Source organism: Phyllopteryx taeniolatus, chromosome 22, assembly GCF_024500385.1.
Source record: "Phyllopteryx taeniolatus isolate TA_2022b chromosome 22, UOR_Ptae_1.2, whole genome shotgun sequence".
In the NCBI taxonomy this organism is placed as follows: domain Eukaryota; kingdom Metazoa; phylum Chordata; class Actinopteri; order Syngnathiformes; family Syngnathidae; genus Phyllopteryx; species Phyllopteryx taeniolatus.
In genome coordinates, this window is record NC_084523.1 from 2,373,752 (window position 1) to 2,401,388 (window position 27,637).

A 27,637-nucleotide genomic window follows, 5' to 3' on the forward strand; every position below is an offset into this window, starting at 1 on the left:
CGTCTTGATCGGTGAGAAGGGCGAGTGGGGGGCTGATAGTTTCTGCAAAATTGCTGATAAATGCATTTTCGTACGCTATTGTTTTGATTTCGGCACGCGGCGGCATTTCGTGCTAGTAACTATTGGTTCAGCAAATGTGGCGAGAGATGACGTCAGCAGGTTTCAAACTAGTGACCGTTTGTGTTTTTCTCATCATGAGTGTCTCCACAAAGAAGCTTTGCTCGCCTCCCGAGTCGCAGGATTTTCTGTCACCCGTGTTTACAGCGTGTGTGTGTGGGTGTGTGTGTGTGTGTGTGTGTGAGAGAGCAGATAGCACAGCACTCTGCAGAATGCGAAGGGCCTAAGTTCTTCTTTTTGAGATTTTGGAAAGCTGAGAAGAGTTGCATTAACGCCTTTTTCTGCAAGGAGCTAGCAGAGACTGCAAGTCACACAGCAGCCATGTCTGAAGAAATCCATTTTGCTTTCCCCCGCAAGCGCACCAACTAGCAGTGCTATATGATGCGTCCTGTTTCTGGACAGTTTTTCCTTCCCCTCCCGCCGCCCGACTCTCTTTTGTGCAACATTGAGGAGGGGAAAATTTTTTTGGTGTTGAGTTGTGGGCTCCTTTTGGGAAAGAGATTGGAGGGGAGGGGAACGGCGTCCAAAAGAGAGGAAGTTGTGTATTTTTTTTTTTAACAGTGGGGGATTAATCTGTTGCAAAGTGCTCAAGGGCATTGTCGCATTTTGGCCGCTGAAAGAAGTTTGGAGAGGGAAGTTGGGTGGAAAGTGGACGTGGCATGAATGACCTTGACCGGGCGGATGCAGAGGCTGCAAAGGTGTTCACGAAGGGTGACAGACGAAGATAGCAGGGGTGTCATTTGGCACAAAGCACACAACAAAGACCCTCAGCTCCACGCACATGGCCTGAATCGAATGCTTGCTGGGATGTTTATTACTCGTGCTTGTGGAAGGGCAAGAAAGGGTGAGGGACAGAATAGGCTGGTCACCGAGTCGGGGGGAGGCGCAAGCGGAAGGATACGACCAGAGTCCATTTTGTCGTCCTGACATTTCTTCCCTCATTCGCACGCAGGATGGCCACTCGCTGCTGGCGAGGAAAGGCTGGCCCGGTAATGGCGGACGCGCTGCGCCATATCCGACCCCATTTTATATCATGGCCGGGTGCTCGTTTGGCTTTGACCGAGCCTCAAAATATCACGTCATTAACATGTTTGTGACGGAGGGAGAAAAAAATGACCTTGAATCAAGACGCCGATGGCGATTGGCGGGCACTTCCTGGTCGGTAGTTTGTTGTAGCGAGCCTCGGATAAGGTCACTAAGGTCTCCAGTTTACACACTTGGAGTTACTCATTTGCAAAGGCATGTCACAAATATGTTTAGTTTATTGGCGTACTTATCATCATGCGTACTTATAGCACAATACTCTCAACACATACCCCTCCCCCCGTAGAGAATTTTGCACCGAACCGGTGATGAAACGTGTAGTGCGTACCCACTCCCACACGTCCCTGTTTCATCATCAGCTGAGCCCTTTCTCCTCCACTCACAGCTCTAACCCCGACTCCCCCCTCCCTCTTCGCCTCGCCTGGCTCCTACTTCTTTTTCTATCCATCGCCCTCCTCCTCTTCTCTGCCTGGGTCCCAGCCACATGCGAGAGGGTAGACTAGGACGCAGCAGTTCTGAGCGAGCGAGAGGGGGGGTGGGGGGGGGGGGACGCTCTGCTGCTATTTCTACAGGCGGGCCCTCCCCTCTGTGCCAAAAGAGGGAGGGATATTTTACTACTCGCAGTCCCAGGATTTTAACCCTGTGCCTGCTCCTGCTCCTCACGATCAAGCAACAAGTGGATTTCTTTCCTCTCATAATTCTGCACGGAAGACATTTTTGGGCTCCCAATATTCTTCACCCACCCAAACTGTGGTAGCATTTTTTTGTTGGTTCCTCCCTACTTTTTTGGGGGGGCGGGGGTTCTGCTTCTTGTCGTGAGTCCTCTCACTGTTGATTTTTGTCAAATATTTTCCCCTCCTCTTATCTCCCCTTCACCTTCCTCTCCCATCTCTCAACCTCTCCCTCTTTTTGGGTTTTCTGCCCCACCCTCTCGCCCTATCCCCTCGCTCTCACTCTCTCTCTCTCTCTCTCTCTCTCTCTCTGACTCTCTCTGTCTACATGTCTCTCTCTTTCTCCTCTGTCTCGCTCGTGGGCAGTCTCCAGTGAAAGCGGAGCAGGAGGGCGGAGCGGCCGACCAGGCTTTTTTCCCCTCTGGGACAGGTGCCAATTCTAAACAAAAGGCACAGAAAGCCGTAAAGAAGTGAGATGATTCCGATGGGGAGAAAAAGTAGCATGTTTCAGGGACTGATTGGCATGTGTGTCCACAGGTCGACTATTCTCCTCGTGCAAGACTTTGTTTTCGTGGATTTGAACGGGTTGCTGCCGAGCTCCTGAATCGCCTCGTTCCTCCTCGCTGTGCTCTCGTGCTCCCGTGAAGGCATTTGAGTTTGGAGCGGGGGGGGTTGAAGAAAGGAGGAGGGCGGGGTGGCGTCGGGCTCGGGCAGGAGCAGCACGAGGGAGGAGCTTCGCCTCCTCTGCTCCCTTTGCATTATTCATATGCCCGGGCCGGTGCTGCGATCTGACTGGTTGCCCAGCTTAGCATTCAGCGGACGTGCAGCAGCTCTGTTTGCTAACATTCCTCATTCAAAGCCTTGTTAACTGCCAGACGGGAGGAACACGCGACTCCGTGGGAAACCACATGGCCTCCCCATTGTGACGGGCCATGACAGTCTCGGACTGGAAGGTGGCAGACAGTGGAGAGAGCGAGGGAAGCCCCCTTGTAAATATTAGAATAGCTTTTAGTCAGGTTTCCCCCATGCTCTGAGGCGGTCTGGACAAAGGTGGCCAGACCGAAGGGGCAGAAACCAGACAGAGGGTCCGACAGATTGGCACACGCACACAGACTCGACTTCTGGTACTCCGGACGGGGCGCTCGTTGGCACAGTCGTGCAGAGCTGTGTGACTGAATCCGGGTTCGTTCTCTGCCTCTCCTCCACAGAGCGGATATGTGAACACGCTGCAGTGTGCGCAAGCTAGACGTCCACCACACAGAACGGCGGGGCTCTCTCGGCGTCGAGCCTCATTGGGTAAGTCGGAGAGTGTGTTTGTGTGGGTGTGGAGGTTTGAGTGTGTGTAAGCAAATGAAGGAGTATGCACATATGTGGAGGTATTCTGTGCACAAAAGTGTGAAAACCACATACAGAATGAATGCTTTGTTTGATGTAATTCCCCCGTCTGGGTGTCTGCTTTGCCACTTGACTATTCGGATGGATGACTTCAAGGCAAACGTGGCATCGACTACAAGTCTGAAACAGAACAAAGCTAATCTCCACTCTGGTGCATCCTGACTTGCAGTTTAAGCCGCACGTTTGATGTGTTGAAAAGAGAGCGGAGGAGCACTGGCTGGGCCTGGGTCCAGACAGGGCCTGCCGCACAAGGCCGAGCCCCACCATAACGCTCTGTCTCTGGCGTTTTTTCACCCCGTCCTTCTCCTTTTCACTTATCCCAAAGTTATCATGCACTATATTGAGTTTGCACATAAAAACTCAATGAATGTGCCTGCGCTTGATTCCTATTAGAAGGCTGAATCTATATATATATAAAAAAAAAGAGTCATCAGTGACACGTGGCCACACATAGCTTTACAGAGCTTCCACGGGCCTGAGAGGCAAATGGTTTTTTGTTTGTTTGTTTGTTTTTTTAAATTTAGTTTTAAAACATGCACTCGCTTATCTCTTTTCTTTTGCAATAAGTTCCAATGTTTTTTTTTTTTTTTTTTTACTTTGGCTTTTTTTTCCTAAAATGTGTTTACGTCAGACTACCTTAAAATGGGTGCGCCGTTAAAGCGGGAGATTTTAGAAAATGTTATGTTGCAATATTAGCATTAGCATCGCAAACCACTCCACCCCTGAAAGAGGAGCAGCAGCTTTTTTTTTGTAATTTTTATTTATTTATTTTTTTTATGTATCACAGCATATTTTTCAGTGCAGCCAGTATATATCTATATATCCCCTACATATGTATTTAAAATGAGAAATTAAATTTCAGTTGTGTGGCACTCCTCTACAGTACATGGAGAATGGACAGTGATGACAAAGTAGGTGTGGAGGCAGCGTGAGTCATCAGTGATATGTCGAGCCATCACACCTACTACCTACTTCTCATCTGCCACTTGTTACACTACGAGCGCCGCCATCTCTGTCGCCCCGACAGGAAACCCCAAAAGTGAAATTTGTGCCTGATATGTCTGAACCCCTCCCCTCGGAAAATGCTGAATACGAGGCACCTCACTCAAATCGGTAGACACTCAGTCTTTCGTTCTGCTTTTACATATGTTTTCCTGTTCACTTTGTTCAATGTGATTTTCAAATATGTTTATGTAAAAAAAAAAAAAAAACATTGCATTACTTTGCATAACTTTCTGTAATATGCCTTATGAGAAAAGGGGATACGCACACATTTGCGTGTATTGTTTGAATAATTGCCAAAAATGTAATGCGTCAGTGTCTTATGAATAACTCCATCTATGGCACTGAAGGCCGTAAAATTAATTTCCCGAAAATGCTAAAAGTCAGAAAAATGAAATCAATTAAAAAAGGTGACAACAAATCAATTGAACATTTACTGGGAAGAGTTTAGTTTAGATTTTTCCAATAATAAATCACAGTTTTAGTTTCATGTACAAAATATTTAAAAAGTTCACACGTCGATATTATTTGAAAGTGAGGGCAATAACACACACACTTTCTGTCACACGCGCACACACACCCCGGTGCAAACAGCCAGACACATTTGATGGTGTGCACCCCACAATGAAGCCCCGGCTCCAAAGATGAATGGGGTTCCCACGCCTCTCCCAAGGAGTGCAGGGCACAGCCTCCTCCTTGGAGCATTCACACGCACAATGGGCCTGATACAGATGGCCACTGTCTTACTTAAACACACACAGGTGCATTGGGGTGAAATGCAAAAACACACACGCGCACACTTATTTGTAGGTTCAGCAGTGCAAAGCGTGCAAAGTCCAAATTAAATGAAATTTATGTTTCTTCTTCTTTCTCAAATGCACACGTCTTTGTCATTCAGTCTCCCAAGATTTGTTCATTTAATAGGGTGAGAAATGTGTGTGTGTGTGTGTTTTTGTGTGTGTGGTGGGGACGTATTTTTTTTCCCCATGTCTCAACAGATCACATTTCAGTTATTTGCAGCTGTAGTTTTGTAATATGTACAATACTACTGTGTTTGTATTTTTGGTGGGTTTTGTTAAATTGTTGAATTTAATAGTAGTCCTAATTTACTAAAGAGTAGTTATATACAATCCCCTCCATTTGTGTGTTTACATGTCACGGTATAGAAATACATCGAAACTGAAAACAATTTTTAAACTTCCAAATGTAATGTGGCAATACAAAAAATTTAAAATTCCATTCCTAACGCCAATGTTTTATATATTTATTGAATTTTATTAGATTATTTAATTAAATTCTGCAGTGTATATTTTTAAACCTGTCCATGTATATTTTACAAAATATATATTTTTATAATTATGGAATTACACTTTAGGCAATATTTACTGTGTGTGTGTGTGTGTGTGTGTGTGTGTGTGTGAGTGTGTGTGTATGTGTGTGTGTTCGCGCACGTGTGTGTGTCTCAACTGGTCAAATGGTCACATTTTAATTGTTTGCTCCCGTAGTTTTGTGTGCTTTAAATTGCTGTCTTTGATAAGGGTCCATGTTTACTAATTTTTCACAACTATAATTAGCACACAGAAACAATTTTAAAGGAAAACAATTTTAAAAAAGTTCGATGTTAAACCCAAAAGCCACAAAGTGAGTGTGTGCTGATGAATCAGAAACGGCCCATGAACGTTCTAGTCTCTTGCCAGTCAATGATGACATAGTGTTGTTGCATGCAGTTTAAAGTGAGGTGCAGTATTTTTGTACTGTGATCACTCTAACATATGCTTCATCAGCCTTTAATGATACACTCTGCAGGAGCTGCTTTATGACCAAATGGGCTCCATGGACACCTTACCGTGTGTGTATGTGTACGCACATGACCTCATGTAGCTGACTGTCGTTCGCTTTCATTTGCAGGCTCAGTGTATTTCCTGGGCGAACCTCAACGTCAAGGTTAGTTTCCAAAATTTTTATTTTTTTTTTAAAACACGTTGCATTTAATATCCTCTTGAATGAATCGTGTGATTAGCTGTGTGCCACCACGTGGTCGAATCCCTTCCGACTGGCGTCATTTTGGTTTCCCTTTCCCAGAACCCTGAAGACTCCCTCTTTGCTTCGAGTCCGCCGAACACGACCCGTCCCATCAGAAGCTCCCAGGGCGTGTTGTTGTGTGTCGAGTCCTCTAAACCGGTACGTCCCTGAGATAATCTCCTTTAAGGAAACGAGCGCAAGCAAAAAGAGGGAAGCAAAGCCGCGGGCCTAAAGGTCAAATGAAGATTAGAGGGGAAACAGTATACGAGGGCACGCCGCCTGGCACCCGGAACTGCACAAAGGCCTCATTGTCACGGGATCCCTCACATGCTTGGGAGGACACCTGTTGGCGGCGTTGTTCAACTGCAGTCAGGTCCAGTGCAATGCTTCATCTCAAGAAGTTTCACCAATCCTTCTTGACAGTTTAACACAGCTTTTCAGTTTATGGTGCGTTCCCCAAACAGGGGACCGATTTTCTTCTCCTCTCATTAGTGATGTTTATTTTATTACAGGCAGAATAAATGTGGTTTTAGCTTCTCGCCTTTATGTTGGCTCGTCCATCCAAACTGAGGCAGAATATGATGATAGCTCCAAATAAAAAGTCAGAAGTGAGAGTTTTTATTTTATGTCAACTATAACCCTGTGTGAATATGCGCTGAGTCAAGGCTTCTGTATACTTTACGAGCTGGACATTAAGTCGTACTGGTACGCCATTTATGGGTTAAACGAGCAGTGGTTGGGGCGGGGGGGAAAAAAAAAAGTGTGGTTAGTAATAAAGGGACTGAGTCACTTTTATAAATTTGCTGCCTCACGTCTTCCCCCTCAGTCGCAGTAGCTTGAAAAGCATCACCTGAAAACACTCCTCTCCATAAGTTATGTCAATCATCCATCCATTTTCTATTGCCCTTATTCTCATGAGGGTCAGGGGTGAGCCGGTGCTTATCCCAGCTGACTTTACACACTGGACTGCTCGCCGGCCACACGTCGGCAACTAAGCATTCACACCGATGGCCGAGAGAGAGTGAGTCTTCATGGATGCATGTTTTTGGAATGTGGGAGCAAGACGGAGTAACCGCAAAAAAACGATGCGAGCGGCGATTTGAACCCCAGAACATGTCGTCGTCTGCTCGGCAGACGCGCTAACTACCCTTGCACTGTGCTGCCCCACTTTGAATTTTAGAAATGTATATGAAGACAAATGATGAGTTCAGGTCCACCTGCACAACAAGATAAGATCAAAGTTATATTATAATCACTATTTTGGTCAGAAAACAAGGTGTCAACGTGATGCAATGCACATAACAGGATCTCCTTTTCTCCCAGTGGAGTATCTGGCGAGAGCCTGAAGCTTTGACAATTGTTACATGATCCTCGGGTGTAAGATGAGAGAGAAGCGAAAGTGTGACACACTCCTGCTCCCTTGTGTCTCCTTCAGGTCGAGTGAGGCGGAGCGGGCGCACCTGCGGCACGATGTCCCAGGACCAATGCACAATTACAGCGTACGTACAAAAAACAGAATTCTGTGTTACCTCAGGTGGGCTGTCACCTGTGGGATGTGAGCGCCACCCTCAGGAGGAATTCAACGGTCCTTTGGGGTGAGGTAGTAGGTTGTATAGTTTTAGGGTCCTTCCCAACTGTCAGATGACTATACAACTTACTGTCTTTCCTGAAGCGACTGTAAAGGCAGCGGCTTCAAAAAGTTGTTCCGGGATTCTCACGTGAGCGTTGTTGGTACCGCGTCGTCGTTGGATATTCGGTGCATACAGCCTCACGGGTGACTCATGGTGTTCGTACAGGGTGAGGTAGTAGGTTGTGTGGTTTCAGGGTTGTGATTTTGCCCCATCAGGAGCTAACTATACAACCTACTGCCTTCCTTGGAGGGCAGCAATTCGTCCAAGGAGTCACTGGGGTCAAAACACGTTGGGGGGGGAGGGGGGGCGTTGATGTCGAGAGGGTGCACCCGTGGTGAGTTCTACTGAATATTCTTTTTTATTTGCTCTCTCGTGTTTGCGTCATATGTATTACAACTGTTCTGTTTTATTCAAAGACGAATAAAGAATGAAAACAGAATTTGACTCATTTATTTCATTGCCTGAATGAGCTCTGTCAATCCACAAGGGCAATACAGCCTTTTGGGAAAAAAAATACATGAAAAATATATATCTGATGTAATTTAAGTAGTGTGTATGGAGAGCCAGTCGTTGGCACGTCTGCCTCAGAGTTCTGAGGTTCGGGGACTCTGTTCTGGAATTCCTCGGTGGAGTTTGCACATCCTCCCTGTGCTCGTTCATTAAAATGTGGTAAACGGATGGAATTTCCCCCACTTTTTCTCCAAAATACCAAATAATGTGATGCATATTAATCAATGTGCAAACCATGCATGACATATTCGAATGTAGTAAATTAAAAAAAATATATATATATTTCATTGTCATGAGGACAAGCACTATAGAAAATGGATGGCTCAGTGGATATTTCATCTTTACTCATGAACAAATAGTCCTGATCATAGGCACAATCTTAAAAACGTTGACAAAGTGAAGAAAACCCCTCCCCACATGTTTACTCAAAACAGAAGACGCCCTTGACTCGCATCCACTCAGAAGAGGGCGCAATAGACCGAAAAGAATTTTGCCTTCCCTTTTTAAGAGCCGTTTTGGCATCGACTCACATGACGCATCCTGAATCCGAACCAAAAAAGAATAATGGACCACAAACGCTGTTTTCAAAATGATATTTTCCGCCAAGAAAAGCAATCACAATTGTATCCTGTTTGTCACAATATTAGTAAACCGTAAGAAAAAAAATAACAACTCCACATGAACGCTCAGTCGTTAGCAAAGCATGGACAGGAAAAGCTGCACCTATTTTTTTGTTACTGCTTTTTCCTCCGCTCTGCCACAATATAATTCATACGTGGTGGTTTACGCTGTCTTGTTAAGTAAATGCACCATTCACATTTATATTATTTTACCGTTGTATTTCGGAACCCGGAAGTGTTCACGCTCCCTGCGCTGTGATTGGTCCAAATTGTAGGTGTGTCAGGAGGTGTGCTCGTTCTGTCGCTCCCCGGCGATGTCATTTCCTCCGAAGGGACGAAGGGCGGCAGGGCCGGGCGTGTCGACTGCAGCCGGCCGGTGGTCGGAGGGGCAACGTTGAGCTCAACATCGCCTTCGTCCGCACTGCCACTCAATCTCAAAACGAGCGTCCACGGGATTCGTCATCTGGAAATGCTCGGGAGCAAACTCTCTGCGGTAATACAAACCAATTAAAGTTTACTCCTGTTATGTAAGTGTGATTATGAGCAGCTAAGAGCCCCCCTCCCCCCCCCCAAACCCCCCCGTCTTCTGATGGGATTGGAAACTTTGTGAGCAGTTGTTCACGGTGGAGAAGAACTATTTCGAGTTGTTTGATGACCTTGTCAGACATGAGTGTGATTCAGTCAGTTCCATCTTTGAACGTAATTTCGATTTTGACAGCAGGGATCAAACGCCTTCTCACTGTTGCTGCAAGTGCATAAAAAAAAAAAAAATAATCTACAAAAACAAGGACAACTTTACCCAGCTGGGCCTGGAACACATATGGTGTTTCGATTTTTGTTATTCCGGACCACATTTGGTTTGGATCATTGTGATTCTTTGTTGACATGCATTCTGCAAAGCTCTTGTTTCATCTCCACCTCTTACGTAAAGATGGAAACCCTCACCACCAGGGAAGTAAAACAATGAATGCCTGAGCAGGTTACACTCACAGACCATATAATTAACTTTCGGTACATATTTTTATTTTATTTTATTTTTTTATTTTTTTCCATCATTTTGTATCACTTTTGTGGCCTATGGCTGTATGACCTTGTAGCTCAAACAAAGCAGATGTTTACACCTATTTATTTTGGGGTGTTAATTGTGCTGCTGCAAACAACTCGAGTGATTGAGAAACCTTGACAGAGTGCCAGCTCCAGAATGTGTTGGCATGATCCCACTTTAATGTCACCCGCTCGGAACGCCCTGGCTTTTTTTGTTTTCTTTTTGTTTTTGGTTGGTCGTATGTGTTTGGAATCCTCACATTGTTCTGCCAGTTTCCCGGCTGGCTGTCGGGACATGTCCTGCAGACCTGCTGCAACATATTTCTCACCACATCAACAAGAGTGAGTGAATCGATTGAGGATTCCACAGCTGTGGACTGTTTTGTCATAGTGAGTGGAACAATTCCATTGGACCCTGGACACTTGAATATGACAGTTTGGGAACAAACCAACTAACTAAACTAAAAACGTGGAATGCCGAATACTGCCAAAGACATGTACCGTTGCAAAAGCAGTGATTTATCCACATGCTGGAAACCTTTGACCCGAGGTATGTGCGTACCAAGATGCAAATATTTTGCAGAGGTCACCCTTGCCTGCACAACTCAACAAAAAAAATTTACTTCATGAAGTAATCTGATTATATACTGTGCATGTTTGGGTGCGGGGGGCAGCACACTTTTTTCAAGTTTTACTGCTTTTATTGCCATTTTGTTCTTCCAAAACAAATCCAAAACATCATAAAATTAGCTCATTCGAACCATGGTAAAGAGACCCCGGCTTGCAGTTCCCATCCCTATTGTTGTAATCTGGAATCAGGCTACATTGTGCGCTATGATAACATCAGAACATCTGCCGCAGTCAATTACTGGAAGTCGGGGGGGGGGGAGCATTTGTGGAATGGCTCAAACAGATGTCCCGGCATGCTCGTGACACTACATTAGTGTTGCTTTTTTATGGCTATTTCATGGCCGTCTTGTTCGACACAAAGCTCATCAGGTTTCATTGCTGTGTTTCGTTCCATAGTCTGGTGAGTGAGGTCGTCATCCAGCCATGGCACGGGATCTCTACTGCCCCCCGTCTCCACTGGGGGACTCCCTGCTGGACAGCCCGCTGTGCGCGGACCTCATGGAGGATCTTCACGACATCTCCCAGTCCATTGGAGAGGAGACACTGGGGTTTGATTTCCCAGAGTACCAGAGTCCCGGTTCGGGTTCTGAGAGCTCCATCGCACTGGGTAAGTCATGAGGTATAAAGTATACTGTACATAATATATTACACACTATACATACATGCTATACTGTACATACTATACATATCTGTACCTAAACACATACAGTACATGCATGAAAATGACAATGTGCAATATTATATTTGAATGCAGCGCTTTCTCATACAAAATAGGCCAACAACATTTAAATCTTCTGAGTATGTTTTTATTATTATACTAGTTTTGGTATTCACTCGTGTTAGTGTTCGGACAAGCTGCCGTGAATGATCCACTGAGCAAATGCATTGTCAACAGTCCTGTCATATTTGTTGAATTTAGCATTTTCTTCCCCCTGAAATTAGTTCATTAAATTGTCTTGGCTACTTATTCATTTAAGTATGGAAATAATAAAAGGGAAACAAAACATAATTGGAAATAAACAATTGTAAATATAAATTTAAAGAAATGTATTTTCTTAATTTAATTTATTTATTGTGAATAATAAACTGAAATTATTAGTTAAATAATTGTATATCCTACATTTAAAATTTGTTTAATTGAGTATAATAAATAATTGGTGAATTTATTAGAGTTAATTACAGAGTTTTTTTAACATGTACTTTATGATTACCATTCTGAGTTTTACATATGCATTTAAAATGTTCTACTTAATCTATGAAACAATTGTTAAATTCATTCTACTGATATTAATTAATCCATCCATTTTCCGTAGCGCTTATCTTCACTTGGGCCGCCGCCATGCTGGAGCCTATCCCAGCTGTTTTTGGGCGAGAGGCCGGGTACACCCTGAACTGGTCGCCAGCCAATCGCAAGGCACATATAAACAAACAGCCAGTCGCACTCGCAAATTTATTTCAAATGTTTCCAAATCTTTTCCATATTGTTTGAATTTTTTTTTTTTTTTTTTTTGTGGCGAACCAACCCAACTTTTCCCACTTATCCAATCATTTTTAAGGGTTTAAAAAAAACAACAACCAAAAACTCTTTCCTCCCCATGGTACAAATGACCTGCCCATATGTCCTTCTTAAACGTCAAATGTGGCCAATGAGGACAAAGGTTTGCCCATCCCTGTTCTAAATCGTGTGAATGATCATTAATGTGAATAAATGTGCACTCAGGTGTTTCGCCCTGTGTTGTCCGGCTGCAGACACCTTAACCCCGGCCTCCAGCCCGTCACCGGGGGGGTGCGGGGAGGCGCCAGAGCCCGACGAGGTCTTCGGCCCCCTCAGCCTGGAGTGCAGGGTGTGCTCGGACAAGGCGTCAGGCTTCCACTACGGCGTGCATGTCTGCGAGGGCTGCAAGGTGAGCCTAAAACACTTCGGTGCAGCATTTGGCGGACAGTTAAAGCCACTGCAAAGAGTCGGTCACCTAACCCTCACGCATTCACACACATAGTGTTTGGCATGCAGAGGCGCATGACCCAGAGGTCAGTGGAAAGTTCCGGAGACAGCGAAGCCAGCATGTGAGGTCGGGGACACGGCGGCCTTGGTTGACTCGTCACCTCTCCCCCGCTCGGCTTCCTGCCAGGCTCAGTGACGCGCGTACACTTGCACACACGTGGAGCAATGCCACCTCTCATGGGAAAAACCGGCTGGATGTCGTCAGGACTAATCGGGATGCCTGATATTGTTGGCTTTTGTTGAAGGGACGCTCATAAAAGCGTGACGTCTGCAGGCGGCGTGAGTCGTCACCGCATTGTTGTCAACTCAAGCCACCCCACTCGAGTTTCAAAACTTGCTGGTGATAATCTCAGCCCACTTGCAACCTTTTAATTGTTCAACATCAAAGCTACTGTGTGCACGCCAGATATTTGACAGCTGTCCCGTTCATTGCCCCATCACGGAAAAATCCACCATGTGGAAATGTGCCTGGCAGTTTGTTGGTATTATTCAATGTGGCCATTTGGGGTTCATTATGTTTTATGTTGATTTGAAATGTCTAAAATTACACAGATCTTTGGGATTTGGTCATATTTTGGGCAAGCCAATCGACAGTCTGTCATGTACACTAACTTCACCATCTTGGGGAACCTCACTCCATTCACTTTCTCACAGTAAGTCTTTTCATTTGAAATGCTTGAAGGCTTTAGAAAGGTGTCATTTGACTTTGGGCCTATTTAAGAATACATATGGTACAATCCCACCCACGCCTTTTGCCTCCGTAGTGCGGTGACGTCGCACCGACAGCAGTACCTGAATGCCCCCACAGTGATTGGATTATATTCAAGCCAGCCAGTAAGGGGAATGGAAAAAAGATACAAGACCAAGAACAGGTTTCATTGGTTTTTAAGGCAAAGTTCATTCAGGCTACCATAGTCATCAAAAAGTGGTGGCAAACATATACTCTATTTTGCCATATTTTTACGCAGCTCAGTCATATGCTTTTGATTGCAAAAAAAAAAAAAAAGAGTCAGTTATACTAATTGTAGTGCAATAGCTTTTTTGGAGGAGATAGCAAAACATTGACGTGAAGAGCAGCATCAACATGCAATATTAATCAGTACTGTATTTATATATGACCTCATTTCTGCTAATTAGTGTTCACTTTTGTAGGAAATCCCATGAAATTCTTGTCGCATCAACTTCTCTTCTTATACAGAGATGTACTGTCCAGCTTTAATAACTATAATGTTGAAAACTACTGAATGAGTGAACCTTTATTTATTGTTGGGGGGGGGGGCATTCCACACCCACCCGCCATAGATACCCTACACACTGCTCTGGTTTTATCCACTTTATATACCTAGATCTAAATTGATAAAACAAATCAAGTGTCTCCTCATTTCAGTGTGCTACTTTTTGTAAGAAATATTACAAAAATCATTCAGTAATATCGACCGCACAGCTGCTCGATCCCGTGTATTTTATGCCTCCACCAGGGTTTCTTCAGGAGAACGATCAGGCTCAAGCTGGAGTACGACAAGTGCGAACGCCACTGCAAAATCCAGAAGAAGAACCGGAACAAGTGCCAGTACTGCCGCTTCCGCAAGTGCCTCTCGGTGGGCATGTCCCACAACGGTGAGGCCAGAAGTTGCTTATTGTGGATGCTGTAGAATTAATTGCCCAACATCTGACTGATTTTTCAAAAGAATTCCAATTCAAGCCATACTGGTACTGTACTGTAAGTCTACTAGAGGTGGCAAAAGTATTCTCACACTGTACTTGAGTAGAAATAATGATACTTTTGTTTTAAAAAAAAAAAAACAAGAACAACATTGTGACAAAAGTACAAGTCCGAATTCAACTTGTAAAGTAAAAAAATTACAGATGCTGAAATCTACTTAAAGTACAAAAACAAAACTGTCGGCAAAACTGCGCACAAAGTAGTTTCTGTCTTTTATTAACTTTCATTGGGATCATACAGAGAAGAAGAAAACAAATCACCGGATACAGCTTTGACAAAAGGTAATAATTTTGTTGAGTCATTGCCGTCCCTCGTTCACGTTCCTCCATGTCGCTCCATGTTCCCAAGATCTCAATCAATAAAACAATGCAAAATTAGGAGGAGTCGCAGTCGTAATGGTAAAAAGTAAGGAGTAGAACGTATAAATATCAGTTTTAAAATGTAAAAAGTGGTTCTACAAATGAATACTTAAGTACAGATGACTCAAAAATCTAGTCCAGTATTTGCACTTGGTACAATTTCCCCCAGTGAAGTACAATGAACGCAGCTGCATGCACTTTTAACTCGGTGGTGGAGTTTGATGCACAAGCACAGAAAACCCGAGACAGAAGGACCGCACTGTATCGTTTGCGGGCTCATTTCCGAACAGGAGGTTGCGCAGGATTTGCAAGCGCGCTGTTAATCGACTTAAGGAATGTCACCGCTCAACAGCCATCCGCTTCGGTCGCATGCCCCAGGCGGAGAAGATGAAGCTGAAGGCGGAGAGCAAGATGGTGGAGAAGAAGAAAGAGGCGAGCCCCACGCTGTCCGACCACAAAGTTCTCATCGGGCACATCCACGAAGCCTACATGAAGCACTTCAACATGAACAAAGCAAAAGCTCGGCTCATACTCACCGGGAAGACAAGCAAGCCGGTAAGGCAACACTTTTTCACGCACTTTATTCCATCTTCAGCTCACTCGTTTCTTCTTCCTCTTCAGCCTTTCATTATCCACGACATGGAGACATTCCAGCTTGCAGAACGGACCCTAGCGGCACACATGGTGTCACAGGGCGACAGCGTGGAGCCCGAGTGCGGCCTCCCAGCGAGGGTGCTGGTTGCCGCAGTGGGTTGCGGGGGGCTCCAGCAGAGGGAGGCCGAAGCGCGCCTCTTCCACTGCTGCCAGAGCACCTCCGTGGAGACGGTCACTGAGCTAACCGAGTTCGCCAAAGCTATTCCCAGCTTCCAGAACCTGGATTTGAACGATCAGGTACCAATTCTTTGTTATTTGAACGTTCCATTATAATTGTTTTAAATCACGCTCATTATTTTGTTTTCATTTTTAATATGAATCTTATTATTTGACAAAAATCCGTTTTTATTTGTTTATTTTAATTGTTTGATTTGTTTATTGTCTTTATTCAGTCATGAATTTATTTATTGTATTGGAAAAATAATTGTGTTGATTAGGAAGCAAGAAAAACTGTTACAATGTCCATCCAGGCTCGCTCTGGCTGCACGGCTGTGAGGCAATGCTATTCCAACTTTTTTTTTTTTTTTGCCAAGCATGTTGCATTTACTGTATTTTGCTCACTTTCAGGGGACTCTCCTCAAGGTAGGTTGAGGCATGTAGGTTTGCCCTTACTTCACGGTGGTAAGACAATACGGATTTGAGAAATGCATGCGTGCCGTTGATGCCATGTCATTTTCAGTTAATACTTTTTTTTTCGCTGCTATTTATTTCTTTTTTTATTTATGCTGTATCGAATTTGCTCACTTTCAGGAGACGGATTAAGGTTTGCGCTTGCTGCCCGGCTGTGATGTCATACGTATGTGAAATTGCAAGCAGTGATGCCGTGTCATTTCTCAAAGAAGTTTCTCATTACAATGATCTACAGCGGGGATCTCAAACTCAAATTCACGGTGGGCCAAAGTTAAAAATTGGGACAACATCGTGGGCCAAACTCAATATTTAATGAAAAATCACTGCGATGTGCATGTTTCCCTTTTCTGCAGAAAGGTAGCGTTAGAGTTTGTCATTGACAACAAACTTAAATTGTGCTTAAACACTGAATCTGGAATAAACAAACTTTAATATTATAAACGCGAGAAATCAAATTTGCGATAAAAGACATCAGTGGTATTTGTTGTTTTGTATTTAAATAGATAACATGAATTCTTCTGTCTCTCTTATCTTCTATTTATCTATCTCCAACTACCTTTCTTTTTGATGTAAATCTTTTTTTCAAAGGCCAACAACAAAACAACCCCAAAAAATAAGCGTGTCCTTCAATAAAAATCTAAACCTCAAACTATTAACAGTCCCTGCCGAGGAGGCATTAAAAGGCATTTAAAAAACAATTCAATTATGTTATATTCTTTGTTACAGCCATGTTGCTCCGCACACGACAAACAGGTCTTTCTTTTACTTTAGTGAACAGACAATCTGCCTCCCACCTGTCTTGGAGGTTACCTGTTTTCCATCTTTTGTTTGGCCATTTTTGGGAAGGGGAAGTGTAAATTTGCTCAAGGAGAATGGTAGCATCGTTGCTAACGACTGCGACCGAAAGGGCCGGTCTAGACTGATGGGCCAACACACTAGCCAAGCATTCTGGGATTTGTAATATTGGTGGCGCATGTGCTATATACTGGCGGGCCAACTCTAATACACATTTAATATGGTCTTGCGGGCCAAACATAATTATATCGTGGGCGAAATTTGGCCCACGGGCCTGAGTTTGACATATATGTTCTACAGTATCTTGCATTTTTTTTCCACTCACTTTCAGATGACTCAAGTGGTGTAATAAGGTTGGCACTTACTGCACGGCTGTGAGACCATGCGGATGTGAAAATGGAAGCAGTGGCGCCATGGCATTGTCTCAAAGCAGATACTATTTTAACTTTTTTTGGTATGTATGGTACGTTTTTCTGCTCATGTTTAGGTGACTCAACTCAAGTTATGTATTACGGTTTACATTTGCTGCACGGCTGTGGGACCATACAGATGTGCAAATGCAAGCAGTGATGCCCTGCAATTCCCTCAGCGCAGGTTACTCATGACGTTTTTGATATTTATGCTATATTTGTTTTGCTCACTTTTCAGGTGACTCTCCTTAAGTGATGTATAAGGTTTGCGCTTGCTGCTTGGCTGTGAGCCCATGCATATGTGCAAATGGGAGCAGTGATGCCATGTGATTTCCTCATAGCAGTTACTCATTCAAACTTGTTTGCTATGGATGCTGCAGGTTTTTGGTGACTCTCCTCAAGTGACGTATTAAAGGTTTGCTCTCTAGGCACGGCTGTGAGACCATGCAGATGTGCAAATGCAAACCATGATGACATGGAATTTCTTCGAAGCATTTAGAACTTTTTTCCTATGTAGCATGCACTTCACTCACTTTTCAGGTGTCACGTCAAATGATTTATTGCGGTTTACACTTGAGGCATAGCTATGAGACCATGCGGGTTTTGCAAATGCAAGCAGTGATGTCATGAAATTTTGTCAAAACATTCACTCATTACTTACTTTGCGCTATAATTTTCATTTTTTTTTAGGGCAAATTTAGGTGACTTATTTTCAAGTAATGTATTAAGGTTTGCACTTGCAGTACGGCTGTGAGACCATGCAGATTTGCAAATACAAGCAGTGATGCAATGTCATTTCCTCAAAGCACTTGCTCATTACAACTTTTTTTTATACTAAATGCGCTGTAGTGTTTTCAGGTCCTTTCAGGTCCTCGAGTGATGTGTAATGGTTTACACTTATTTGCATGGCTGTGAGACCATACAGATGTTCTAATGCAAGCAGTGGCATAATGAGTTACTCATGACAACATTTTTAGCTGTGCATATTGTATTTTTCTTTTTAGGTAACTCTCCTCAAGTACGGGGTTTACGAGGCTCTCTTCACCCTCCTGGCCTCTTGCATGAACAAAGACGGCCTCCTGGTGGCGCGCGGCGGCGGCTTCATCACCCGTGAGTTCCTCAAGAGCCTCCGGCGGCCCTTCAGCGACATGATGGAGCCCAAGTTCCAGTTCGCCACGCGCTTCAACTCCCTGGAGCTGGACGACAGTGACCTGGCCCTCTTCGTGGCAGCCATCATCTGCTGTGGAGGTGAGTTAACGTTCCATGGAGACGACGGTTTAGGTCCTCACTTTGTTTCCTCGTCTTTGTAGACCGTCCGGGTCTTGTGGATGCGACTCTGGTGGAGCAGCTCCAGGAAGGCATCGTGCAGGCTCTGCGGTTTCACCTGCAGGCCAACCACCCCGACGACGCCTTCCTCTTCCCGAGACTGCTGCAGAAACTGGCCGATTTGCGGGAACTGGTCACAGAGCATGCTCAGTTGGTGCAGGAAATCGAGACGACGGAGGACACGTCGCTGCACCCCCTCCTTCAGGAGATCTACAGGGACATGTACTAAGAGATGGCTCAATTAGCTGCTATCTCCCATATCAATGTACTGTAGACTATTATTTTTGGGAGAGGGGCAGCTGTGAAAAAGGAGCCATAGCTAACAAAACAGTTTGTAAAATAGTGCCTTAATAGGGTGATGGCCAAAATCACAGACTTATGTTTAAAACTGTGTAATACAATATTATTTTCAAAAAGATTGTCAAAATATGACTTTTGTCGCGTGATTGTGCCTTCCACAAAAGTGACCGCTGTGAAATAAGCGATGAAACCCCTGCATCAATAGTTTGATGTGTGGTTTCTTTGATTTTTGAATCACATTTAAGGTTGAATAAACCAGGAGCCATTTATTCACAACGGAATTCCACTGTAAACAATCATTCAAAACTAGTTCCAGTTCATACACTTCGTACAATGTAACCACCCTACATCGTTCATAAATACAAAATACTGTATATGTGTCAGTGTGAAATAACTTATTTTGACTAAAAAGACAATTGTATGTAATATTTTGAGCAAATGTTCTCAAACTCATGTTTAAAACCGTTTAGAACAGTATTTTTAAAAAGTGATTTTTAATGTGTGACTGTGCCTTACAATACAAAAGTGACCACTGTGAAATAAACAATTAAACCCTTCATCAAAATTTTGTGACAGGTTTTTTTTTTTTATTTTGAACCAGATTTTAAGCTTAATTGATGTTGCTTGAAACAATAGTTCTATACTATTGAAAATTGCTCAGTCATGCATGATAATGTCCCACGATAATAATAATAAAAAAGTTTTGACACAAACAAAAATCGGTTATATTTCGTGAGAGAGAAGCAGACTGTGAAAATGAATAGATATAAGAAGTTAAATTTCGGCCAATTTGAATGAATTGGGTGTGATTTCTCCCCGGTGCGCTAGGTGGCGACATGTGATTGCAGCCAAATCAAAATGACCTCCTGCTGTTTGTTAGCTGGCAAAACAATGGAAGAGAGTACACGCCAACATCGCCAAAAGACATTTACATGCCAGTCGTGTGGTTTAAGTTGTCCTTATACTTCCTACGGACAGAAACCACCTAACACCAGAGCCATTGTGTAAGTAGAGAACGAAGCAGAAGCCGTAGCAGCGTTCTGTGTGGGGCTAGCTATGCTAACGCGGTTAGCTACTACAAAACCCTTCACACGACTTCCCACTTTTTCACCCCCAACATTTTCCCGCTATTCGTATAACTTTTATGGACACGACTTGCATCTAATTTCATTTATTTGTCGTTGTTCAGGTTGCTGGAGGAGTGCTATGTGACGAAAGACCCATTCAGTCCGGATAAGGACAAGTTCCTCGTTTTGGGTTCCAAGTGCAGCTTGTGTGGAGTGACTGTATGTGTTGGCTCGGTAAGAATTCGGTTGAATTCCATAAACATGGCGCCCTTCTGATATGAACTCAAAGGTACTAGTGTGTCGTTAAAGCTCATTTGGGGTGAGAATCAATCCACTGAGCCAGAAATAAAATTCACTTTCAGTCGTCTCCGCAATTGAAACAACCCAAGGCAAAAAGCAGACATATCTTATTACTAAACATATTTAAAAAAGGTGAAAGCATTAAACTGCTACAAACAACTATACACGTTTTGGGGGCATAGAGTGACAAATAGAACAATTAAATGTACTTCCAGTAGATGGCAGAGAAGGTACAATACATTGGTGTATCCACTTGTTGCCATTCATTAGACAGAATGAGTCAAGCTTTGCTTTCAATTAAACAGACCCAGATTTCACACTTTCAATTTGTGACTAAATTGAGACGAGATCATCCTTTTTTTTTTTTTTGGTTAAGTGGTACCTTGGGATACAAGTGACCCGATTGCAGAAACTGGATTACCTTAAGAACAGCCTGCTCGTTGAGTGCTAACATGAAATGAAAGCCATTGACATGCAAAGGGATAGTATTGGTAGCTGCTGTTTTACAACTTTTTAAGCCGTGGATAGTTGAAGATGACAATATGACAATATTATAGACTGCTATTTTTCCATAATACAAAAAAATATATGTTTTCTGAGGCGGAGGCTAGCACAGATGAATGGAATTTCCTTTAATTTCATTGGGGAAAGATGATGTATTTTAAGTTGTGAATGTGGTCACTGAACAAAATAAACTTGTATCTCAGGGCACCACTGTATTTATCATTTTTGTGACATTTTCGTTCAGTGGTGTGCCATTGTTTTTTTTCCCATGTAAAATGGGCGCCATCCCCCAATAAAGGTTGGGAAGCAGATTGTGCTCCATCTTCTGTGTTTGTGTGTGGTTTTAATAGTTTGCCCTTACGACTTGGTAATCATGTGGTGCAGTGCACGTGTGCTGAGCGAGCGTTGCGAAATCAATTAAAGCTACTTTTGCACACCCAAATGCCCCCCACCCCCCGCCCACTCCTCACCCCGGTTCACTGTGACCTGTCACGTTTACTGTAAACTGTAACACACACACACACACTCACTCGCTGACTCTCCCCACTGGCAGGACTGCAGTCTGTTCTACACCAAGAGGTTCTGCCTGCACTGCGTCAACAAGAACCTGGAACTATTTCCCCGCCAGGTCCGGACGGAGCTGGCCAAGAAGCCGTCGCAATAGGTTTTATATATATATATATATATATATATATATATTTATTTTTTTACCAAAACATAGCATGGGACACTTCAGCACCGCCACCATCTAATGAAACATACGAAAACGGTCCACTTGTATTCATAGGCTTTCAGGTTTATTATTGTGAACTGTACTTCATAATAATTTCAAATATTTTGTCCTCCTCACATTACTGAATAAGAACAACCAAAATACTGACTCGTTCAGGCGATTGTTGACTTCTGTGGATTCACACAGCTGTTCACTTGTGCTCATGCCGTAAAGATATTTATGGACAAACATTTGAACTCGTATTGTGGCTTTCTTCACCTCTGCGCGCCTGTCACAAGATGTTTTGATTTCCAAGGCTGCAAAGTTGAAGTCGAGGCATAACACAAGCCCCGCGGCAAATCTATTGATACAATGTAGCAAATGGACACCTCGCTGTTTTTTGTTTTTGTTTTAACTGTTTCACTGTTTACCACAGTTGACGGCGAGCCAACGATGACAAAACCGCTGTTACTTTTCTCTTACTTTCGTGACAGCGACGCCTCTAATCTGCGCTGAGTGGATTTGCCGAGATTTAATCAAGTTTTTTTTTTTTATAGTACGCCGCAATTGGATCAAGCAGCGCTAACTTGTGAGCATGCCTCCAATCAGATGATGCTTGTGATAGTACTACGCGTCCCTACTATCCGGCTTATGTTTTATCTATTAATTGCAAACAGCTTTTAAAGTCTAGGATTTATGAGTGCACTATTTTGTTTTGTGTGCAGTTTGTGTACATCACACTGGACATTTTGTTTGTACATCTTTATTGTATTTGCTTTTATTTTGCCCTGTTTTGCTCTGCTGTCTGCAGCCAAGTTGGCATTGCAAGAGAGAATCTCTTCTCAATTGGCTCCCCTGTAAAAAAAAATAAGCTCCATAAACTAAAATGTATATCTTTCTTCGGGTGACAAAGCATGTTAGTCGAACATTGCAACTCAAGGAAGATTTATGTTGTGCAGTGCTTGCCAAAAGATGGCAGCAAAGGACTACTTTTGTCCAGATGACGTGACACGACTCACTTGAACAGTTCTTTTGCACCAAGATGGCGCCCTGACTCGAGCAGACAAACAGCCCTTAGGTGAGTTTTCCAGCGAAAAACGGGCAAGGGGGGTGCAGATGCCGAACTGGGAAAATGTGCGCGTCGACTTGACTGATCTGAATCTGAATTTTCGCCGTTTCCCTGTGGCCTTGAGCATGAAAGCAACTTGATCGGATGCTGTGACATCATTTCCCCGCGCCAGTCATTTTGTCGAAGAGGATCATCATCGGGCTTTTTTGGGGGGGGGGGGGGCAATATAGAGAGCCAAATAAGAGCTGCGGTATGGATGGAGTGGAAGTATTCATTAGGCAGTTGTCTTGTGTTGTTGACTCGATCCAGTGTTCCCTTCTCGCTTAGTGGGCGGCGCGAGGAAGCGCGCAGACCAATGAATGGCCTCCTCTGTTTAAATAGTCCTTCATGTCGACTCGCCTTCTCACTGCTCACTCGAACGCCATGTTGGCTCTTACGACCTGACTTGTGCGTATGTGTGTGCATGTGCGTTTGCAGCTTTCCGACCAACTTGACAGGAGCGCTTTTTTTCTTTTTCTTTTTTTTTGAACACCCGTGCCTTTTCTGTGGATTTTTTTTGTATTATTTTTTGGGGGACTGTTTGTGCATGGCGCACTGGAGTACGCGCGCCGCATTCCCGTTGTGATTCTGCAAGGAATACTATTTTTGGGATTTGAGCGTTTTGTGTTTTGTGTCATATGTGCAACAAAATGTCAGACGTGCGCCTTTCCAACGCGAGTCCGCCGCTGGAGAGGGTCGACGCGCGGCAGCAGGACGTCGTCCGACCCCCGGTGTGCAGGAACCTCTTCGGCACACCTGACCGAGAGGAGATACGTACCCTCTTGACGGCCACCCTCCGGGATGACGTCCGCTCGTTCGCGGACCGCTACAACTTCGACCCGGACGGCGAGGGGGCGCTCCCGGGTGGGGACTTTAAGTGGACGGAGGACCGGGACGCGCCGGAGTTTTACTCCCGGCCGCCGCACAGGAGGCAGGAGCCGCGGGCGGAGGACTCCGGGGAGGGTTCTCGGGGCCAAAACAGAGACTCTTCGAAGAAAAGACCGTCGGATGCTACAGGTGACGACAACAGCGCACCCGCTTCCCCAAACCTAAAACAAGCACACGCCCTCTCGAAGCATCTTTGCGGACCTCGCATTTCCTGCTTTTTGCCAAACTCCGCTTTTGTTTTTTGGCGAGGACGTGCAGCTTCGCGCAGCGACACTCCTCACGCCTCCTCGTGACGACTTTTTGTTTTGTTTTCTACCGCCAGGTTTGTCGCGCGAGTGCCCGACGAAGAGGACACACTCCGGGGGAGACGACGACGACGACGACGACGCCGAGCCGCCCCGTGGCGCTGGAGGTCCGGCGCCGCAGGTCCCGTAAACAGAGGCTGAAGCCAGCTCGGTGCGTGTCATTGAAGGCACCACAAGCCCTTTTATTATCACCTATGTCACTTTTCAGTATTACTAGTATTATTTTCTGTGTGTGTGTGCGTGTGTATTGCATCTATCAGACTAGAAAGTGTTTATTGTCATTGCGGATACAACTAAAGTATTATTACATCTCGCTTCATGGTGCATTCAAGTGCTTTCTTGCTTCTTTTGCAGGCTGCATCATCGGGAAGAACCCTCAGCAGACCCCAATAGGAAGGCAATAGAGGCTGCACAAGCACTGAAATATGTACACTATCAAGTTTTGGCACTCTTATTAATGTTGTTTTTTTAATTATTCTTAAATGGCCTCAGAAGCAGCAGACAATGTAGCAAGAAGTGTGCAAATTGATTATCATCCCCTGACCCTCCCTCCATTTTCTGTTCTTACTACCTATGTGTGTGTTTTTTTTTTTTTTTTTTTTTTTTAATATATGTAGCACATAAAAAGCATTCTGCTTTTCATGCCTGTGTCTTTTGAATAAGTGTGAATTTTGACACGGGGGGGGAGTTGCAGTGCAATTTCCACCCTAAAAAAGGTTTTTTTTAATTTGTTTGTTTTCCAAGTGGTCATTAATGTATCATTATTATTCAGGTATTCCACTTTTTTTGTTAAATGCAGATTTCAACAAGTCAGGGTTGCATGGAAACTTAAATATATTTTGTTTTTTGTTTTTTTATTATTATTATTATTATTATTATTACGGCTTGGTGTCCCAGCATTTTGGCTTGCTGCACTGGCAAGTTTCCATTTTACCTGGGACTAGCCACAAAACAACGTTTACATGGTCTCATTTTTTTGCCCCTTTTATTTTATTATTATTAAAAAAACTATCAGGGTTTTGCCAAAGTGTGTGCCTTTTTTGGCTGAGCAATATTTGACCAAATTTCACAGTATTTGCCGATAATCATAAGAATTTATATGTGTGTATATATATATATATACACACACATATATGTTTGGTTTATTCTGCAGCCCATTGTGTTTAACTGTGGTGTCCAGATTAAAAAAAATAAAAAATCACTGAGCTACTTATGCAAATATGTGAAATTCATGTGGAACATGTAATTGCACTATTATTAAAAGTTTTTGTGGAGTAGGCAGAAAAACAAACTTGCACTGCCTCAGTGAGGGTGTAAACTCTGAAGTGTACCTGTGTGCCTTAAAAAAAAAAAAACACTGAAAAATTAACTTATTTATGTTTCTTGTGTGTGCGCATGTGTGGTTGGTTGTATGGCTTATCCAAAGCAACGTTTTTTTGTAAATATGTTTTAATCATTGTTTTTAAAAGATAAATAAACTGTTGCAAAACTAAGCCTATAATGTTGTATTATTTGTCCTCCCACAGTCAATTTATGATGCCAATTTTTTTTTCCACAGGCACACTATAAGCGGTCTAACCACTAATCGAAGCTCAATGATATGCAGTGGGAGCTTATTTGCACTACAGTGTAACCTCACATGCACTTGGCAACAACTGCATGATAGTGAGTGAGCACAAATGACCATGAAAAAAAATAAATAAATAAAAAATGCAGCCCAGCCCAGTCCTCATGTGGGGCAGAAAAGCTTCAGTGCAGGCATGTGAGCTGCAGAAGGAGGAAAGAGAACTGGCTTGCAGAGCAGCCAATCAGAGCAGAGAACACAAAAGCAGACCACTTGGGCGGCAGCCAATCAGAGAGCCGGGGGGGCGGGAGCTCTGAATTGTACAGGCTGTTCTTTTCATGAAAGACACGTACGCTGCAATTAGTTTCATTGGCTGCCTCTCTCCTGCTGATATCAGTGTGGAGGAGTAAAAAAACAACGTGTGTGTACGAGCTATTCTTGTATTAGTCACCTCTTCTGTGTCTGCTGAGGCCATTACTCCGCAGTAAGTTTAAAATAATAATAACAACAACAGACATTGCAACACACGTCACCGTCGCTCGAGTACAAATCCGCGACGTCAGAAGGGGGGGACACACAAGTGATTCAATACTTTAATCGCGAATGTTTTTTATAGTTCGGTCATATCTCAGCCAATCAGATTCTTACCTGCTCCAGCTGCAGCTGTTCTTCATCAATGCAATTAGTGTGTGTTCTTTCAGCCTCTTTTGAAATAATATCCTTCACCAAGTGTGTGTTTTTAAAAAAAACATTTTTTAGCTCCTTTTAGTTCTTTTTTTTTTTTAAGTATAAAATGTCTGTGTTAAAGCCCCTAAAAAATCTGCACCACAAATGTTGGAAATAATCATGTTATTTGTTCATGTTTTGGATCATTTTCTTGAACAGATGCATATTTCCACTCGATAGGGACAAAGTACATAATTAACCTGTGCATCCATTTTTTGTGACATTTTTGTGGTGGTGTACCTTGACATATATTTTTTTCTAATGTAAAAATATGTGCCTTGTCTCAATAAAGGTTGATAAATGCTGCATTAGTGTACCTAATCCAGAAACTTTTAGGCTACAACATTGATGTCTAGTACATCTTTTCCATCTTTTTTTTTTGTTTTGTTATTATGATTATCTTCCGGACATGTCACGAAAAGATTTTACATTAGTGAAGTTAATGTGCGGTAATTGTTGCTGCAGATAACGAACGAGGGCCATAAAACGTTGAAGGCTATGAATAGATATTCACCAGAAGGCCTATAAAACAATGAGCTCACTTCTTGGCCATCTTTACCAAGGAGGAAGGCAGGGTGCAGATATTCCTTTAGAACTTGTTTTCGTGTGGAAATACAACTTCCCCAAGCAATCTGATATTAATTAACCCGTTCTTCCGTGTCATTTTTGCCTTGAAGTCACACGATCATGAATGCAGAGGTCTTTTAATTTTAGCGTGCCGCTAAAAGTGACCATTTGGCCGTCGTCTTTTTGCGGCGCAGCATGTAAACAAACAAATCTGCCAATGTGAGCTTTTGACACAGTTTTGGCTCTGGTGAGCTCACACTCTACTGGCCAGTGTAACCTTTTCACAAAAGAAAAAAACTGAGACATTAAATGTGAAAATGCTATTTTGGGGGTTGGCGGACTATGTTTTACACTCCTGAAATAGCATAAAAAGTACACGGATAGCTCAAAACAGACATTAGGAATGTTTTTAAGAATGTTGTTACCATGGAAAAGGCACCTAAAGAACGAAACAAACATACTGATTTTTAACATCTCGTTTAAAAAACCTGAAAGACGAGGCATGTATGTTCTTACTGCTCTTCTAGTCAAATGACCAATACCCCCCCCACACACACACGCACGTAATGATGTCCTTTGTAGTACCATGACTGACCTGTGAGAGGCAGCATTGTGCCGCAGGCCATCCTGTGTGCCTGAAAAAACAGAAGAAGAAAGAGCAGGAGAACAAGCCAAACTCGGTGTTGACCATATACATAAGGATTTGCTATCATTAATATTAAACATGTTTAACATTCACAATTGTCGCTCTAACCGATTTCCAAGCAGATCGGAGAATAACCTCCATTGAAAAAGGGCGCAAAAATGCTCAATTCTGGCCTGATTATCGGAATGTGTGTACTAGACTTTAACCGATTTTTAAAATGTGAGCGTCCCACCACATGGGGAGGAAAAAAAATCTTCAGGTCGTTTCACGGACCATCGTATGGACACCACACACATAAGAGTTGAACAGATTTAACATTTACGATTGTGAGCAGATCGGGGAGGCAAAAAAATGACTCTTAACAC

General features: G+C 43.4%; 3 protein-coding genes across 4 annotated transcripts in view; all 3 read left to right on the plus strand.

The window, feature by feature from the left end:
- LOC133472212 (peroxisome proliferator-activated receptor alpha-like) overlaps window positions 1-19,001 on the plus strand; it is a 36,935-nt gene extending 17,934 nt beyond the window's left edge. Inside the window, exons 3-14 of one of the 2 annotated variants that reach the window (XM_061762763.1) lie at window positions 3,041-3,128; window positions 6,138-6,173; window positions 6,312-6,410; window positions 7,687-7,750; window positions 9,288-9,505; window positions 11,083-11,293; window positions 12,436-12,590; window positions 14,167-14,305; window positions 15,123-15,325; window positions 15,392-15,661; window positions 18,264-18,507; window positions 18,570-19,001. In XM_061762763.1, coding sequence (XP_061618747.1) covers window positions 11,110-11,293; window positions 12,436-12,590; window positions 14,167-14,305; window positions 15,123-15,325; window positions 15,392-15,661; window positions 18,264-18,507; window positions 18,570-18,814 — 1,440 coding nt within the window. In that variant the 5' untranslated portion in view covers window positions 3,041-3,128; window positions 6,138-6,173; window positions 6,312-6,410; ... (1 more) ...; window positions 9,288-9,505; window positions 11,083-11,109 and the 3' untranslated portion in view covers window positions 18,815-19,001. Of the gene's footprint in view, window positions 1-3,040; window positions 3,129-6,137; window positions 6,174-6,311; window positions 6,411-7,686; window positions 7,751-9,287; window positions 9,506-11,082; window positions 11,294-12,435; window positions 12,591-14,166; window positions 14,306-15,122; window positions 15,662-18,263; window positions 18,508-18,569 lie in introns of both variants that reach the window. The other variant, XM_061762762.1, reaches the window with a different exon arrangement.
- On the plus strand, window positions 18,950-22,366 carry cdpf1 (cysteine rich DPF motif domain containing 1). The gene is made up of 3 exons (XM_061762768.1): window positions 18,950-19,889; window positions 20,075-20,186; window positions 21,310-22,366. The coding sequence occupies exons 1-3, from the start codon at window positions 19,744-19,746 to the stop codon at window positions 21,418-21,420; spliced, it is 369 nt and encodes a 122-aa protein (XP_061618752.1). The 5' UTR covers window positions 18,950-19,743; the 3' UTR covers window positions 21,421-22,366.
- Window positions 22,367-22,757: 391 nt separating this feature from the next.
- Window positions 22,758-25,262, plus strand: cdkn1ba (cyclin dependent kinase inhibitor 1Ba). Its single transcript, XM_061762767.1, has 3 exons — window positions 22,758-23,593; window positions 23,787-23,920; window positions 24,124-25,262. The coding sequence occupies exons 1-2, from the start codon at window positions 23,215-23,217 to the stop codon at window positions 23,897-23,899; spliced, it is 492 nt and encodes a 163-aa protein (XP_061618751.1). The 5' UTR covers window positions 22,758-23,214; the 3' UTR covers window positions 23,900-23,920; window positions 24,124-25,262.
- The last annotated feature ends 2,375 nt before the right edge of the window (window positions 25,263-27,637 follow it).